Source organism: Lepus europaeus, chromosome 8, assembly GCF_033115175.1.
Source record: "Lepus europaeus isolate LE1 chromosome 8, mLepTim1.pri, whole genome shotgun sequence".
NCBI lineage: Eukaryota > Metazoa > Chordata > Mammalia > Lagomorpha > Leporidae > Lepus > Lepus europaeus.
Genome location: NC_084834.1, coordinates 12,117,846 through 12,135,795, shown reverse-complemented (window position 1 = coordinate 12,135,795; position 17,950 = coordinate 12,117,846). Strand labels below are relative to the sequence as shown.

At 53.3% G+C, this 17,950-nt stretch overlaps 1 protein-coding gene across 1 annotated transcript; it reads left to right on the top strand.

Annotated features, from left to right (window-relative positions):
* The first annotated feature begins 9,556 nt into the window (after positions 1 to 9,556).
* On the top strand, positions 9,557 to 16,029 carry POLR3D (RNA polymerase III subunit D). The gene is made up of 9 exons (XM_062199398.1): positions 9,557 to 9,692; positions 9,885 to 10,054; positions 11,168 to 11,211; positions 12,228 to 12,379; positions 12,505 to 12,629; positions 12,721 to 12,889; positions 13,214 to 13,479; positions 15,087 to 15,239; positions 15,348 to 16,029. The coding sequence occupies exons 2-9, from the start codon at positions 9,890 to 9,892 to the stop codon at positions 15,468 to 15,470; spliced, it is 1,197 nt and encodes a 398-aa protein (XP_062055382.1). The 5' UTR covers positions 9,557 to 9,692; positions 9,885 to 9,889; the 3' UTR covers positions 15,471 to 16,029.
* The last annotated feature ends 1,921 nt before the right edge of the window (positions 16,030 to 17,950 follow it).

Here is a 17,950-nt window from a genome sequence, read left to right as displayed (position 1 = left end):
TGCTCAGGGCGGGGGCCCACGGGTCCCTTGGCAGTGAGCACTGGCCACCTGAAAGGCCCTTTGTGGAGCCGTGCGCGGGCACAGTCAGGCCGAGGCACGAGCCTCTCCCCGCTCCTGCCTGCTCTTGCCTGGACAGACTCTTGCACAGACCAGGAGAGAGAACGCGAGGAAGAAGCCCGTCGCCTCTGAGGCCCAGCAGCCGCCGGGACGCACTGCTTTGCGTTCCCGTTTTAATCAGAGGACAACACCACTGCGTTTTAACTTTTTTTTTTTTTTAAATTTTTGACAGGCAGAGTGGACAGTGAGAGAGGGACAGAGAGAAAGGTCTTCCTTTTGCCGTTGGTTCACCCTCCAATGGCCGCCGCGGTAGCGCGCTGCGGCCGGCGCACCGTGCTGTTCCGATGGCAGGAGCCAGGTGCTTCTCCTGGTCTCCCATGGGGTGCAGGGCCCAAGTACTTGGGCCATCCTCCACTGCACTCCCTGGCCACAGCAGAGAGCTGGCCTGGAAGAGGGGCAACCGGGATAGGATCGGTGCCCCGACCGGGACTAGAACCCGGTGTGCCGGCGCTGCAAGGCGGAGGATTAGCCTAGTGAGCCGCGGAGCCAGCCCGTTTTAACATTTAAGAGGGGCAAACGTTGGGCCTAGTGGTGACGACACCTGCACCCCATATTCAAGTGCTTGGGTTTGCGTCCCGGCTGCTGCTCCCAGTTCCGGCCTCCTGCTAATGGGCACCCTGGAGGCAGCACATGATGGTTCAAGTATTTGGGTCCCTGCCACCCATGTGGGAGATCTGGATGGAGTTCCAGGCTCCTGGCTTCAGCTTGGTGCAGTCCTGGCTGTTGTAGCATCTGGGGAGTGAACCAGCGGATGAAAGACCTCTCTCTCTGCCTCTGCCTCTCTGTAACACTATTTTTCAAATAAATAAAACATATTTTCAATAAATAAATAAATAAGCTATATAAAAACCTTTATGTGACAATTGGAGAAATTTGAATACTAACTGGATGTTTCATAATATTTAGGATTCAGTAGTTCTGATAATGATATTGCATTACCTTTTTGAAAAGATTTTATTTGAAAGAGTTACAGAAAGAGAGGGGGAGAGAGAGGTTTTCCATCCAGTGGTTCATGCCCCAGATGGCCACAAACACTTGGGCCACCTTCTGCTGCTTTTCTCAGGCCATTAGCAGAGAGCTGGATAGGAAGTGGAGCAGCCAGGACTTGAACCAGTGCCCATATGGGATGCTGTTATGCCACAACCCTGGCCCCTATTGCGTGATTTTTTAAAAGGAGTCCTTATCCTTTAGAGATACATATTGTAATATTTATGGATGAAGTTTATGACATCTGTGATTGTTTCAAAATAATCTGGGGAGGAGAGAGTGGGTGGTGGTGGAAAAGAAATAAGAGTAGATGTTCGTTAAAGCTGGGGACTTTGAGATCCAATAATCTACCTTAGTGCATGGCTGGGAGTTTACACAGCAAGTGTTCTATTTAAGCTACAATTGCAATAGTAATGAATGCATTCATTAAAGATCAAGACAGTGCCAAGAACGTGGTTCTGAAAACAATTGCAGGAGGTAGATTCAGCCACCTCAATTTTTAAAAAGTAGGTTGGTGGGGAGGGAGACTCAGCCCACAAGTAGCGCAACTGGAACTCAACTCCGGATCTGTGTGAGTGCGAAGCGCCGACGCTTCGTGGCAGGAGGCTGCAGAGCAGGGCCAGGGCTGGCTGTCATGGAGAACCAGGCTACACTCTTCAACTCGCTTTGGCCGTTATGGCTTCTCCCCATGGCTGAGCTACGTGGAGGGAGCTCAGGGGCCAGCGAACGTGCACGCCCAGGCAGGCCGTGGACACACGGGCCCTCGATGGCGCGTGTATAAAAACTGCGTGGGTTTCCCAGTGCTTACGTACTTTATGTCTTTGAAACCCCACATAGACATGCCTTAGCAGTCACGTGTTTTGAGCTTAATACAGAATATTAAAGTGAGTCTAAAAACACGACAGGTCTCTGAGCATTTACTCTGCCAAAGAAGAGAATAATGATTTTCCTGAGCTTCTTAAAAATGGGGGGGGGGGATTGTGGCACAGCGGGTGAAGCCGCCGCTTGGGGTACCTGAATCCCATATCTGAGTGTCTGGTTTGAGTCCCAGCCACTCTGCTTCTGACCCAGCTTGCTGCTAATGTGTCCCGGGAGGCAGTGGATGATGGCTCAAGTGCTTGGGTCCTTGCCACCCACCTGGGAGAGCTGGATGGTGTCTGGGCTCCTGGCTTCCACTTGGCCCAGTCCTAGCTGTTGCGGGCATTTGGGGAATGAATCAATTTATGGAAAATCTTTCTCTCTCTCGCTCTGCCTTTCATGTAGATGAAAAAAATGTAAACGTTTTTAAGAAACAAATTTCAAGACAAATTTCTCTATGTTGAGAACTCTGAAAAGCTATGGGCGAGACATCAACGAAATATTGCAAGGGCAAAAGATTTCAAGGGAAAAAGCTGGAGAGCGACAATGAAAAAGAATTGCGAGCGAAACGAGACGCGGAGGGACCCATAAAGCAGCGTTACTCATAAAGAAGCGAGTTGCTCTCCGGCTGCGTATTCAGAAACAATTCCTTGTTCATCTCTTGTTTTCAGTGCCCCTCAAGAATCACAGGAACACAGGGCCGGTGTTGTGGCTTAGTGGGTTAAGCCACCACCAGCAACACTGGCATCTCATATTGGAACGCTGGTTTGTGTCTCCGGCTGCTGTTTCTCATCCAGCTCCCTGCTAATGCTCCTGGGAAAAGCAGTGAAGATGGCCCACGTATATGGGCCCCTGGACCCACGTGGGAGACGCAGCGGAAACTCCTGGCTCCTGGCTCTGGCCTGGCCCAGCCCTGGCCGTTGCGGCCGTTTGAGAAATGAAGCGGCAAATGGGAGAATGAGCACTCTCTCTCTCTCTTTCCCTGTCAATCAGTGTCTTCCCCTCTCCCAGTAACTCTGCATTTAAGAAAGCATATTAGCTTAATTAGAAGGGAGACTGGAGAATGCTTCTGAAGGGAAATTATAACATTGTTGTTAGGGGAGTAATGTCACGGGTGGAAAGCGTGATTTAGTCTCCTCTTGTCCTTTTGGGAATGAAAAATGCTGTGGAAATTCAATAAACATTGTACGAAGGAAACTGGTTAAAGTCTGGTGCAATGGGACCGGCGCGGTGGCGTAGCGGCTAAAGCTGCCACCCGCAGTGCCAGCATCCCATATGGGCGCCGTTTCGAGTCCTGGCTGCTCCACTTCTGATCCAGCTCTGCTAATGGTTGGGAAAGCAGTAGAAGATGGCCCAAGTCCTTGGGCCCCTGCACCCATGTGGAAGACCTGGAGGAGGCTCCTGTCTCCTGGCTTAGGATTGGCCCAACTCCAGCCATTGTAGCCATTTGATGAGTGAACCAGCAGATGGAAGACCTCTCTTTGTCTCTGCCTCTCTGTAACTCTGCCTTTCAAATAAATAAATCTTTAAAAAGAAAAAAGGTATGGTGCAAGACAACAGTGTGGGTACTATGTAGCCATCAAAACCCACAATTTAGGAGAATGTTTAAAAATTCAGAAATATGTTTATTAGCATATTAAGAGTCAAATGCATATTCTAGAACTCCATATCAATATCCTTTTAATTTTATATTTATTTATATTTTATTTTAATTTATAGCATATTTATTTATATATTATATGATATGATTTATTATGATATATTATATAATAGATTATATATAATAATTTATGTATTTATATTATTATATTTAATTTGTATTTTATATTTATTTATATTTATATTGTAATTTTCCACTCAATGGCTTCTAAAATCTCCCAAATTTTCTACAATGAATAAGTATCTTTATAAATAAAACAAAGCAAAACAAAAACTTAGATGCTGCTAAGAGACCGATGAACCTCAAAGCCCAGAGAATGAAATCAAAGCCATTTCTTTCTTTTTTTTCTAGATTTTATTTGTTAATTTGAGAGGTAGAGTTACAGAGAGTGAGAGCAAGAGACAGAGAGAAAAGTCTTCCTTCCGTTGGTTCACTCTCCAGATGACTACAACGACCTGAGCTATGTCGATCTGAAGCCAGAGGCCAGGAGCTTCTTCCTGGACTCCCTTATGGGTACAGGGGCCCAAGCACTTGGGTCATCTTCCACTGCTTTCCCAGGCCATAGCAGAGAGCTGGATCAGAAAAGGAGCAACCAGGACTTGAACCAGCGCTGCCCATATGGGATGCCGGCGCTGCAGGAGGAGGATTAACCTACTGTGCCACGGCGCCAGCACCAAAATCAAAGCCATTTCATCGGACACCCCAGTTAGAAGGTAAGGGCCACCACATGCAGCTCAGTGTGGGAAAGGAAGGGTAATGGTTTGTTTTCTGTAATGCCAATATTGCGAAAAGAGGCTGGAGAAGTCTGCTTAGAAACCTATATAACAAAATATGAATTTAAAATTAATATATTATTTGACTGGCAAAAAGTTTTACATTTGAAGAACCAACACTCAAATGGATATGGCAACACAGTATGTATATTCTTATATACCAGCTGTTCAGGTATGTACGCACATAGTCACACATTGTATAGCAACATCCTCATCAATGACGGTGGTCCTGGGAGATCTTAGAGGAGCTGAGAAACTCCTGTTGCCCAGTGATGTGAGGGTCATCCATAAGATGGTGGTGCAATATGGTATTCATGTCTGTGGGGGATGCAGGTGTAAAAAACCTACTATGTGCCAGCCACATGAAAGTACATCCTGGGCTAAACGACTGCCCGGAATGCCAGCATCCCACATGGGCACTGGTTTGACTCCTGGTTGTTCCACTTTTGATCCAGCTCCTTGCTACCACACCTGGGAAAGCAGTGAAGGAAGATAAGTCAAGCACTTGGGCCCCTGCCACCCATGAGGGAGACCCAGATGGAGCTCTAGGCTCCTGGCTTTGGCCTGGCCCAGCCCTGGCCACTGCATGCATCCATTTGGGGAGTGAACCAGCAAACTGAAGATCTCTCTCTCTCTCTCTAACTCTACCTCTTAAATGTTTTTTTTATTTTTTTAAAAAAAGAAAATATAAAAGTACAGCACATACAATTATGCACAGAACTTGTTATAAGTACTTGATAATAAGGCCTATGACACTGGTTTAGATTTCTAGTCTTCCAGACTTTTTACTGTTATTCTAGAGTGCACTTTTCTTCTTTTTTAAAACTTTTTATTTATTTGAAAGGCAGAGCTAAAGGGAGAGGGGGAGAGAAAGAGAGAGAGAGAGTAGGGAGGGAGAGAGAGAGGTATTTTCCATCTGTTGGTTCACTCCCCAAAAGACCATGATGATTGGGGCTGCACCAGGTTGAAGCTGAGCAAGGAGCTTCCTCTGAGTCTCCCACGTGGGCGCAGGGTCCAAGGCCCTTTGGCCATCTGCTGCTGCTTTCCCAGGTGCATTAGCAGAGAGCTGGATCAGAAGTGGAACAGCTAGAACTGGAACCAGTGCTCATAAGGAAAACTGGCATTGCATGCAGCATCTTTTTTTTTTTTAAAGATTTATTTTATGTATTTGAACATCAGAGTTACACAGAGAGAGAAGGAGAGGCAGGGAGAGAGAGAGAGAGAGAGAGAGAGAGAGAGAGAGAGAGAGAGTCACCCATCTGCTGGTTCACTCTCCAGTTGGCCACAACGGCTGGAGCTGGGCTGATCCAAAGCCAGAAGACAGGAACTTCCTCCAGGTCTCCCATGTGGGTGCACTGCTTTTCCAGGCCATAGCAGAGAGCTGGATCAGAAGTAGAGCAGCCGGGACTCGAACTGGTGACATTATGGGATACCAGCACTGCAGGCAGTGGCTTTACCTGCTATGCCACAGTGCCAGCCCCTTGTTTGTTTTTTATTTAATGAATTTTTTAATTTAATGAATGCAAATGTCATAGGTGCAACTTTAGGAATATAGTGGGTCTTCCCCCCATACTCACCCTCTCACCTCCACTCCCATCCCACCTCCTACTCCCTCTCCCATCCCATTCTTAGGATTTACTTTTAATTAACTTTATATACAGAAGAACAAGTCTATACTAAGTAAAGATTTCAATAGTTTGCACCCATACAGACACACAAAGAATAAAGTACTGTTTGAGAACAAGTTTTACAGTTAATTCTCATAGCACAACTCATTAAGGACAGAGGTCCAACATGAGGAGCAAGTGCACAGTGACTTCTGTTGTTAATTTAACAATTGACACTCTTATTTATGACATCAGTGATCACCCGAGGCTCTTGCCATGAGCTGCCAAGGCTATGGAAGCCTTTTGTGACCACAGACTCTGTCAGTATTTAGACAACGCCGTAAGCAAAGTGGAAGTTCTCTCCTCCCTTCAGAGAAAAGTGCATGCAGGCAGCATCTTAACCCACTACACTGCAACACCTGCCCACAGAGAGCACTTCCACTTATTAAAAACAAATTAAACAAATTGCTGTAAAACAGTGTCGTGGGTGGGGCCGCTGCCTATAGTGCCAGCATCCACGCTGGCTTGAGTCCCAGCTGCTCCTCTTCCAATGCAGCTCTCTGCTCTGGCCTGGGAGAGCAGGAGAAGATGGCCCAAGTGCTTGGGGCCCTGCACCCATGTGGGAGACCCGGAAGAAGCTCCTGCCTCCTGGCTTCAGCTCTGGCCGTTGTGGCCATCTGGGGAGTGAACCATCTGGGGAGTGGCCATCTGGGGAGTGAATTAGTGGGTGGAAGACCACTCTCTCTCTCTGCGTCTCTGTACCTCTGCCTTTCAAATAAATAAATATTTTTAAAAAATGAACAACAAACCAGTGTGCTGTGTTCCGGCAGCAGCCGCCCCACCCACCTCGTGTTTATTGTATCTCTTGCTTCCATCTTTCCCTCCTGTGCTCAATGTCATCTTGCTTTGTTCATGGTGGCCCCAGGAGCCCTAAGCCAGGGGATCCATCACCTTGGCTACACCATCATACACCCTGCACAGTGATGAAATCACCCAACAACGCCTTTCCCAGAATGCATCCCTGGAGTTAAGCGGTACGTGACTGCATGTTCTTGATGATGCATTTTAATACAACCCGTTTTGAAAGTAATTTAGCAATATGAAGAACTATAAAATGTGCACGTTTGAAGTGGCACAGCCACTGTGGAAAAGTGGCAGCTTCTTACAAAGCTTCACAGACAGCTGCCACACAACCCACCAATTGCACTCATGGGCAATTATGCCAGAGAAATTAAAACCTCTGTCCCACAGCAGCCGGACATGTGTGTTCACAGCAGCTTTACTCTTCATAACTCCAAACTGGAAACAACCCAGATGTCTCTCCAAGGGCGAACGGTTAAACAAACTAAGGACACCCGGCAATAAAAAGGAATGAACTACAGATACACACAGCCATTTGGACAATCTCCAAGAAACGACGCTGAGTGAAAAAAACAATCCCACCAAGTCACACACTGTAGCATTCCGTTTACGAAACACTTTTGAAGTAACAGACTTACAGAAATGAGGAACAGATGCGGGGTGTGGGGAGGGGATGCAGAGAGGCGTGGATATAAAAGGGCAAGTAGCAGGGTCCTTGTGGTGAGGAAGATGCCTTACATGTTAACTGCACCAGACACAGCACTCTGGCTGTAACACTAGAGTTTTGCAAGATGTTATTAGTCTAGAAGGTGCACACAACTTAGGATCTTCCTGCATTGTTTCTTAGGACTGCACTTGTATCTACAATGATCTCAAGATAAAGTTTACTTTTAAGAAATGTATATCTTCTGGGCCGGCGCTGTGGTGAAGTGGGTAAAGCCGCCAGCTGCAGTGCCGGCATCCCATATGCACACCAGTTCAAGTCCTGGCTGCTCCACTTCCGGTCCAGCTCTCTGCTATGGCCTGGGAAAGCAGTAGAAGATGGCCAAAGTCCTTGGGCCCCTGCACCCATGTGGGAGACCTGGAAGAAGCTCCTGGCTTCGGATCAGCTCAGCCCTGACCATGGCGGCCAACTGTGGGGGTGAACCAATGAATGGAAGACCTCTCTCTCTCTCTGTCTCTCCTCTCTCTGTATTAACTCTTTCAATAAATAAATGTCTTAAAAAAAAAAAAAAAGAAACAAATGCACATCTTCTTTCTGCTTGTTACCAAAGTGGAAATCTCTCCCAGGGGAATAATTTAAAAGAAAAAAAAAAGTTGGAACACACCAGATGTTCACTATGTTGCTTTAAAAAAAAAAAAAAAACCAAGCCGGCGCCGCGGCTCACTAGGCTAATCCTCCGCCTTGCGGTGCCAGCACACCAGGTTCTAGTCCCAGTCAGGGCACCGATCCTATCCCGGTTGCCCCTCTTCCAGGCCAGCTCTCTGCTGTGGCCTGGGAGTGCAGTGGAGGATGGCCCAAGTACTTGGGCCCTGCACCCCATGGGAGACCAGGAGAAGCACCTGGCTCCTGCCATCGGATCAGCGCGGTGCGCCATTGGAGGGTGAACCAATGGCAAAGGAAGACCTTTCTCTGTCTCTCTCTCACTGTCCACTCTGTCAAAAAAAAAAAAAAAAAAAAAAAAAAAACCCAAATATCCAAACAGGGAAACAGGTAAATCAAGATCCAGTCCCTGGGCTGGCATTCTGGCCTAGTGGGTAAAGGCGCTGCCTGCAGTGTGCGCCAGTTCAAGTCCCAGCTGCTCCACTTGCGATCCAGCTCCCTGCTAATGTGCCTGGGAAAGTGGTAGAAGATGGCTCAAGGCCTTGGGCCCCCGCACCCACGTGGGAGATCCCAGCTTTGTGGCCAATTGGCAAGTGAACCAGCGGATGGAAGACTTCTCTGTAACTCTGCCTTACCAAAAAAAAAAAAAAAAAAATCAAATCCAGGCTGCTGCCTGTGATACCAGCATCCCACATGGAGTCCCAGGCTCCTTGCTTCTGCCTAGCCCAGGGGGCTACAGTCATTTGGGATGGGAACCGAAGCCAGGAGCCGTTTGCAGGACCCCAGAGCTCCGGCCATCCCCGAAGGGCACCTTTCCCGTCAAATCACAACGGCCGAGCACGTCGGAAGCTGATGGGATCGGTCCCTCCCGCGGCAGGGCAGGCTCGGGTTCCGTCTTCTCTCCAGGACCCCGGCGACCCCGAGCCCAGAACGGGGGACGGGGCAGCCGCTCCGGAGACGGCCCCGCGGCAGTGACCGCCCCAAGGTCACCACACGGCGCCCGCAGCCGGGTCCCGCGCTCCACCCCGCCGCGACCCCACTGCTCCGAGCGGCTAAGTCGCGGCGAATTCCGCCCCCGGCCCCACTGCCCCGCGGGGTGGGGGTCGCCAAGGCGCTGCCTGCAGCTCGGCGCCCCCACCCCTGGCCCGAGGCCACGACCCGCAAACGCCGCCCCGTAACGTAGCCCGCACCGACCCCCTCACCCCAGCTTTTTCGCCCTCTCAACCCAGCTTTTCCCGACTCCGGGAAGAACCGGGAAGAGAAGGCGGAGGGCAGCGAGACGCCGCCTCATAAATACTGTGGCCTGGCCCCGCCCCCACACGTCACTTCCGCCCCGTGGCAAGATGGCGGCGCCCAGGCGCTGCCACGCAGACTTCCGCCCGGCGCGGAGACGAGGGGTCGGCGGCGAGTGGCGTCGGCGGTGAAGCGGGCACGCGCGGTTGCGGAGCCCCGGCAGCGTGTGCGTTCCTGCCTCGGGCCTGGCGGGGGCTCGGAGGAGAGGGCAGGTTAGAGCCCAGGGCTCCGGCCGGGGTGGTCCGGGGCGCCTCGCCACGTGGGAGGGGGAGGAGCCGAGACGCAACCCGAGGGACGCGCCGGGGGCGGGTTGCAGGGGAGCGGCCCGCCACGTGAGTGGGGTTCCGCCCCGGGTTCGCGGGTCCGCCTCGGCCGGTGACCGGGTCGCCCGTTCTCTCTCCCAGGCAGCATGTCGGAAGGAAGCGCCGCGGGCGAGCCCAGCGCTCCGGGCACCCCCCGGCCCCTGCTCTCAGGGGCCCGGGGGCTCATCGGGCGGCGGCCTGCGCCCCCTCCCACGCCGGGCCGCCTTCCCTCCATCCGCTCCAGGGACCTCACGCTCGGGGGAGTCAAGAAGGTACCCGCCCAGCGCGTTTCTCAAGACACTCAGCTGTTTGGCACTCCAGGCTCCCGGATTCAGCGCATGCCCCTGTGTGGCCTGCTGTGTGCTGGGCGCGGTGTTGGGGCTCAGTCAAGTCTGGGTGCTGGCCACGAGCTGTTGAGGTGGTTTTCATAGGATCACGCCTGGTTCCAGACGTTCCAAACAGCAGGGTTTACTTTCATTGTGCGTGCGTGTGTGTTGTAGAAAATGCGCTGTGCATTTGAAAGAGTGCTGGCATGCACCTGCTGGCTCACTCCCCAAATGGCTCCGATGGTCCGGACTGTTCCAGGCTGAAGTCAGGAGCCAGGAACTGCGTCTGGCCATCTTCTGCTGGCTTCCCAGGTGCATTAGAGGGAGCTGGATGGGAAGTGGAGCATCTAGGACCCGAGCTGGTGCCCCAGTGTGATGCTGGCATTCCAGGGAGAGGCTTAACCCACTGCACCACACACTGACCCGCTGACCCCTTAGTGTGTGTTTGGAGCCCCTTTAAGAACCCTAAGATAGCCAGATAAGCACAAACCCCGCTGTCAGTTTTGAGAGGGTCCCAGAATCCTCTGGTAGATTCTGGGCGTGGCATTGGGTCCCGGTGCCCTTTTCCACGTGACTGTGGATGTGAGGAGCTCTGAGAGGGTTGGGGGTGACAGGGAATGAGACAGAACAGACAGCAGCCAGTTTTGAAAGACTGACCTGTGTCTCGGGCCAGTCTGGTGCCAGTCTAACCATGTCCTCTGTGAGTGCTGGCAGATCTGTGTTCCCTGCCTGAGCCTTGAGCGAGAGCTGTTTGCCTGTGGTGCTGATTGGCCCCTGTAGCAGATTGGAGACGAGAGACGACATCAGACAGGTTTCTTTGCGTTTGGAAGTGCTGGCGGAGCTCTCAGAGGGCAGAAGCCGAAGCTGCTAGTTAGGATGGTGTTGGGTTCCCTGCTGCCCGTGTGACTGTGCTGCCGCCGTGGCAGCTGTGTGTCTGTGTGAAGGTGTGACGACAGTGCAGTGTGTGCAGAAGGGCCTCAGGGTGGGCTTGGTCCCCAGGAGTTGCCCTTTGGGGGGTCAGAACGGATCAAGTCAGTGACTCTTGAATTTTGCTTTCAGAAAACTTTCACCCCAAATATCATCAGCCGGAAGATCAAGGAAGAGTAAGTAACCAGGCCTGAATACTTGCCCTTTGTTTCTTTGTTCTGAGCCTGGGGCTGTGGGGGAAGTAACTAGCTTATGGCTCATAAGTGTAAAAATTTGTGAGTCCGTTCTTTGTGCTAGTGATTGTTAACCCTGGCTCGCAGATGAGGTGGTTTTTTGTAAATTATTATTATTTAAATTTATTTATTTGAAAGGCAGAGTTCAGAGAGAGAGAGGGGTCTTCTATCTGCTGGTTCATTCCCCCGAATGGCCTCAGTGGCCAGTGCTGGGTCAGGCGGAAGGCAGGAGCTTCTAGGTCTCCCACATGGGTACAGGGGCCGAAGCACTTAGGCTGTCTTCAGTTGCTTTCCCAGGCACATTAGCAGGAAGCTGTATTGGAAGTGGAGCAGCCGGGACTCAAACCAAAACCGATATAGGATGCCAGGTGATTCTTAATGTGCAGGGCTTCAAAAAATACAGATCCTCAATGCTGCATCTCTAGAAATTATGATTAGACTAGTTTGCCGTAAAACAGAGTGACGCTATCTTGCAGCTAGAGTTGAAAGGCAACAGTTTAAATTTGGGGTGGGGAGTGTCTGGCCTGCAGGCCATCTGTGGCCCACGAAATCTGGTGTGACGCTGCCAAGGCAGCCGTGGGCAGAACTCCCAATTCAGTAACTCTAGGGGCAGCTAATGTAAGTTGATGATTGTGTATGGCCTGGGAATGATGTTGTAACTATCCAAACATCCCGTGGCAGGAAGGAGGTTCAGACAGATGTGACCACGCTTGCCCTGACGTTCCTTTGCATTATAGCCTTGCTGCTTTCAGTCAGTGCCAAAAAAAAAAAAAAAAAGTTTTTGGGTGAGCAGGTAAAGGCCAGCAAAGTGAAAGGTTTCATCTGGGCAGTGAGACTGGTGCTGGCCTCCAAGTGGGGCTCTGGCCGGCGGCAGCAGTGCCCCACAGACTCTGCTCGGTTGGCGGAGTGGCATGGCAAAGGCAGGCCAAGTGGTCCCCAGCATCCACCGTCTCTTCCAGGCCCAAGGAGGAGGTCACAGTGAAGAAGGAGAAACGGGAGAGGGACCGAGAGCGGCAGCGGGAGTGGCATGGGCGGGGCCGGGGCCGCCCGGAAGTCATCCAGTCCCACTCCATCTTTGAGCAAGGACCTGCTGAGATGATGAAGAAGAAAGGTACAAGGAAGGGGTCAGGAACGGAGGCGGGGCCAGAGCCACGGAGGCGGGCCACAGCCACGGAGTGCCCGCTGCCGGCTGGCTGCGCCTCGCGGCTTCCTGCTGAACAGGGTGGTTGCCCGCAGGGAGCTGGGATAAGACCGTGGATGTGTCGGATATGGGTCCCTCTCACATCATCAACATCAAGAAGGAGAAGAGGGAGACGGACGAGGAGACCAAGCAGATCCTGCGCATGCTGGAGAAAGATGACGTGGGTGCCGGGGCGGGGGGGGGGGGGGGGGCTGCGGGGATGGGAGGAGCGAGGGGCAGCGGCCCGTGACCCCACAGCTCTGCCTTGGCAGTTCATCGATGACCCTGGGCTGCGGAACGACACCCGGAACATGCCTGTGCAGCTGCCGCTGGCGCACTCGGGCTGGCTGTTTAAGGAGGAGAGTGAGGATCAGGATGTGAAGCCTTGGCTGGCCGGCCCCAAGGAGGAGGACATGGAGGTGGACGTGCCCTCTGTGAAAGGTATTCCGGGTATCCCTCATGCCAGCCCCGAGCTGCTGCTCCTGGGTAGGCCCTGTCCCATTCCACCTGTCATACGTGTGAGATGGACACTCGTACTATAAATATATTACTATATATAAACACTCCCGGAGGATTCCCGCGTTGACCTGGCCCATGGGCCACACCTCCGACAACCCTGCCTAGCTCTTAGAGCTGCTCTCTCTCGCCCCTCACCATTGTCAGTCTCCCCGCGGCTCCTCGCTGAGTGGTAGTGGGGTGGACGGGGCAGTGAGTGGCATGGAAGCGCTCACTTCATATCTCCTCTGTGTTTGTTACTCTGGGCAGTGAAAGAGGAGCCACGAGACGAGGAGGAGGAGGCTAAGATGAAGGCTCCTCCCAGAGCAGCCAGGAGGACGCCAGGCCTCCCGAAAGACGTGTCTGTGGCAGAGCTGCTGCGGGAGCTGAGCCTCACCAAGGAGGAAGAACTGTTGTTCCTCCAGCTGCCAGACACGCTCCCCGGCCAGCCGCCCACCCAGGACATCAAGCCCATCAAGACGGAGGTGCAGGGCGAGGACGGACAGATGGTGGTCATCAAACAGGAGAAGGACCGGGTAGGCGTCCCGGGGAGCCCTGGGGGAGCCCGAGGTGGTGGGGTGAAGGTGACAGCGCAGGCGCCGCCCTCGCCGAGGCGTGCAGGCACAGGCATGCGCTCTCAGCACCTGCCAGGGCCTGGGGGCTTTGTACTGCCGGCCCCGATTTCGTGTGCGTGCGCTTGCTTTCTAGAATGAACAGTTTCAAACATACAAGCGAACTTGGAAAAGCTTGTGGAAAATGGAAATTTAAACAAAGCTTAGTTTGGTGCGGAAGAATCTTGAAGTCCATGCATATGAGTGGTCATCAAAAAATCCATGGGAAGTGCACATTATGAAAAACTGCACGGCTTTCAGACTGTTTTGCACCACAGGAAGCCTCATTTTCCAGAGGGTTTTTTTTTGTTTTGTTTTTGAAAATTATTTAGCTGAATGGCAGAGTTGCAGAGAGAGGAAGATGCAGAGAGAGAGAGAGGTCGAGATCTTCCATCTGCTGGTTCACTCCTCCGATGGCTGTGATGGTCAGGGCTGGGCCAGGCTGGAGTCATAAACTTCCTCTAGGTCTCCCACATGGGTGCAGGGACCCAAGGACTTGGGCCATCTTCCACTGCTTTCCCAGGCCATAGCAGAGAGCTGGATCGGAAGAGGAGCAGCTGGGACTTCAACCGGCACCTGTATGAGATGCCGTGGTTTAACCCTCTGCACCGGAGCGCCAGCCCCTGCAATCATTTTTACATCTTTTACAAGGGCAGAGACTCCTGTGTCCCATCCCTTAGCTTCAGCTGTTGGTTGGTTTGTTTTAAAGATTTATTTATCTGAGAGAGTTGCAGAGAGAGATCTTTAGTCTGCTGGTTCATTCCCTAGGTGGCCACAGTGGCCAGGGTTTGGCCTTGCTGAAGCCAGGAACTTCATCCAGGTCTCCCATGTGGGTGGCAGGGACCCAAGCACTTGGGCCATCTTCTACTGCTTTCCCAGGCCATTGGCAGGGAGCTGGATTGGAAGTGGAGCAGCCAGGACTTAAACTGGTGACCCATGGGATGCCAGCACTGCAGGCAGAGGCTTTACGTGCTATGCTGCAGTGCCAGCCCCAGGTGTTGATGTTTTATACATTTGTTTGCTGTGTGTTTTGGCCTTTTTTTTTTTTTTTTTTTAGGTTTATTTATTTATTTGAAAAAGTTAGAAGGAGACAGACAGAGATCGATCTTCTGTCTGTTGGTTCACTCCCCAAATGGCTGCAATGGCCTGGCCTGGGTTGGGCCAGGGCAAAGCCAGGAGCCAGGAAATTCATCTGGGTCTCCCATGTGAGTGCAGGGGCATAAGCACTTGGTCCGTCTTCCAGGTCCGTCTTTCCCAGGGAGCTGGATTGGCAGTGGAGCAGCCAGGACTCAAACCGGCGTCCATGTGGGATGCCAGCACCATAGGCTGTGGCTTTACCCACTACGCCACAGCGCCGACCCCAGGTTTTGTCTTAACCGATGGCAGATTGCCCTTGGAAAAGGCCCTCTCTGGGGGCCTTACCCTGGTCTGGGCTGCCGGTGCCTTCCTCTGGGAGATGGACTGGGCTTTGTTCCTGAAGGGTGGAGGAGAGAGCTCCTTGCCCAGTCTCCACCCCCTTCCTCTCTCCACAGGAAGCCAGGCAGGCAGAGAACGCCTGTAGCCTGGCTGACCTCACGGAGGGGCAGGTTGGCAAATTGCTCATCCGCAGATCAGGGAAGGTGCAGCTCCTCCTGGGCAAGGTGACTCTGGACGTGACCATGGGGACCGCCTGCTCTTTCCTGCAGGTGAGCACCCTGTGCCGCAGGGAGAGGCGGGCAGGGCTCGAGCCCCGAGGACGGGAGCCGCTGACCCAGGGACAGCTGGGGGTTCTCACCCTGACTGTCGCTTGGCAGGAGCTGGTGTCCGTGGGCCTTGGAGACAGCAGGACGGGGGATCTGACGGTCCTGGGCCACGTGAAGCACAAGCTCGTCTGCTCCCCTGACTTCGAGTCCCTGTTGGATCACAAGCACCGCTGAGCAGCAGATGGAGGAAGCCGCGCCTGCCCACGGCTGCTGCCTGCCGCAGGCGTTTTGTTCTGGAGTCTGTGGCCCAGAGGGGGCTGTGTGGCCTGCCCACTCGGGCCTCTGGCAGCTGGCGCCCCACTTCTACCCCGGGGCCCCTGGGGCTCCCTCCCGCAGTGTGGATGTGGCACATCCTTGCTGCTGGGGCCTAGTCCTTGCTATTTATTTTTGTATTTATATCTTAGCATCTTCAGCCAGCTGCATCCTCCGGTGAGGGTGTGGGGGAAGTACAGGCCCCTCCTCTCGGTGCCTGCAGGGCGCGGAAAGGCCTGGCCTTGCTCGTGGGCCCTCCCCCCCGAGGCCGTGTGGGAGAGAGCAGAGGTGGAGTCTGGACTTGAGGACTCGGGCCCGGCTCATCCATCCTAACCTTTCTGAACCTCACGTTCCTCATCTGACGGAAGTGGGGCTAGCACCTGCCTCGCGGGGTTGGCGCGAGGGTCGAATGGAGCTCTGTAGGTGGCACGCAGCCAGACGTGTACCTGGTGGGCGCTCAATAAATGTTTGTTTCCCTTTCCTTGCTTGAGTCCGTGTTCATGCAACGTAGAGCTTGCCTGTCCCTCCGAAGTGACTAGAACCGCACACTCCCCGCTTTTGTGCCTTCACTGTTTCTTTATTTTGCTTGTTTATGAGACAGACAGAGCTCCATCCGCTGCGGCCCTCCCCAAATGCCCACAGCAGCTGGAGCCGCGCAGAGCCAAAACCAGGAGCCGTGACCGCAGTCTGGGCCTCCCGCGCGTGGCAGGAACCTAGTCACTCGAGCCGTCCTGCCGCCTCTGCCTCTCAAGGTGTGCGTTAGCAGGACGCAGAGTCAGGAGCCAGAGCCGGGGCCTGGACGTGGGCCCTGCAGTGCGGGATGCGAGGGTCTCAGCCGCTAGGCTGAACGCCTGCCCCTCTCCCTTCATCTTCCTCACCCTGGGTCCTGGCCCTTTTCCCTGGGTACTCTTAGACAGGTGCTTCCTGTGCGTTACCGGGTGAAGATGGCGTTGGAAGAATAGGAAGAAGTCAGGTTCCTCGCCACACCCTATACCTTTGGGCCCAGGATTCATTCCCTGCAGGACCTACGTAGCCACCTGCAGCTTCTGTTGAAATATTCCTGGGCCCGCTCAGAGAGGGTGATTACCGCACTGTGTCAAATCCTGCTGACAAAAAGCGAACCTTTGGTAAGACAGGAGTTAGGGGTTTGCTGACACGTGGCCTTCCACTCCAGCAGCCTGGAGTTTGGCAGGCACATCCAGCTCCTGGCCAGCCTCACTGGGGGCGTCCCCTCAGGCCTGTTCCCAGCTGCCACACCGGCCGCTGAGTCAGTGGGACTGGGAGCTTGTTCAGCAGGTGTTGGGCCCTGCACAGGCCTGGGCGGAGGAGCTTCTGTGCCTCTCCCCTCGTCAGCAGGGCCGAGGGTCGCTCGGTTTAGCTGGGTGGGCACAGCTGCCTCGGACAGGGAGGGACCACAGCTGCCGCCTCCTGCCTGCCCGGTGGCACGAGGGGTTCTAGAAGTCTCCCTCCGGTCTTTTTCTGCTGCTGCAACCTGTTATTTCCTCGGGTTTTTCCTGCCGAGGCCCAGGTCTGCACAGCTAGCAATCCTGAGGGGACTGAATGCTTGGCGGCCTGGTTGCCCCTCCTCAGCCTCGGTTGGAGCGCGCCGTTCTGCTTCCTCTTTGGTGAAGAGCTGGAGCAGGAGTGTTCCTTGGAAGCAGCTCGTGGGAGGCCCGTGTGCTCTGAGACTGAGCCCTTCAAGAAGTCGTCATCTGCAAGGCAGTGAGTGAGCGCCCATCTGCTGGTTCATTTCCCAGATGCCTGCAACAGCTGGGGCTGGGCTGGGCAAACTCCTGGAGCGGGAACTGCGTGCAGGTCTCCCTTGGTGGCAGGAATCCAGGCAGTGGAACTAGCACTGCCGCCCCCCTCCCTCCCTGGGCACACACTGGCAGGAAGCTGGACTCCGCAGCCAGAACTGGGAATCGAACTCAGGTCCTCGATACGTTATGTGGCCATCCTAACCACTACGAAATGCCTGCTCCCCAAGACAGCCGTGGTTAACTCCGGGTCCCAGCACTTTCTTTCTAGTAGCTGATGCACATTGACTCCCCTTTAGTCCCCTCTGCTGTTTCTCTGGTTCAGAAATACCCTTTGGCCTTCCGTGTTAACCCGGTGCCCCCTGTTGTTACGCGTCTGCTATTTTACAAGTCCTTAGTCCTTTGACTCTTCCAAGAACGTCCGAGGAAGTGTGTTGACCCCTTGCATGTTTGCTTCCCCATGTCAAATCTTTGGAATTGAACCTCACAACCAGGTCCTTTCTCGAGATCCCAGATGCACAAATGAGATGTCATCAATAAAAGGGGGTGGGGGCGCGTGGAGGGGTGGGGAAGGCAGGCCCGCTCTCTTGGCTGTCTGAAGCATACATTTCCACCATAAATGTGTGCACATAACAGGAGAAAAGC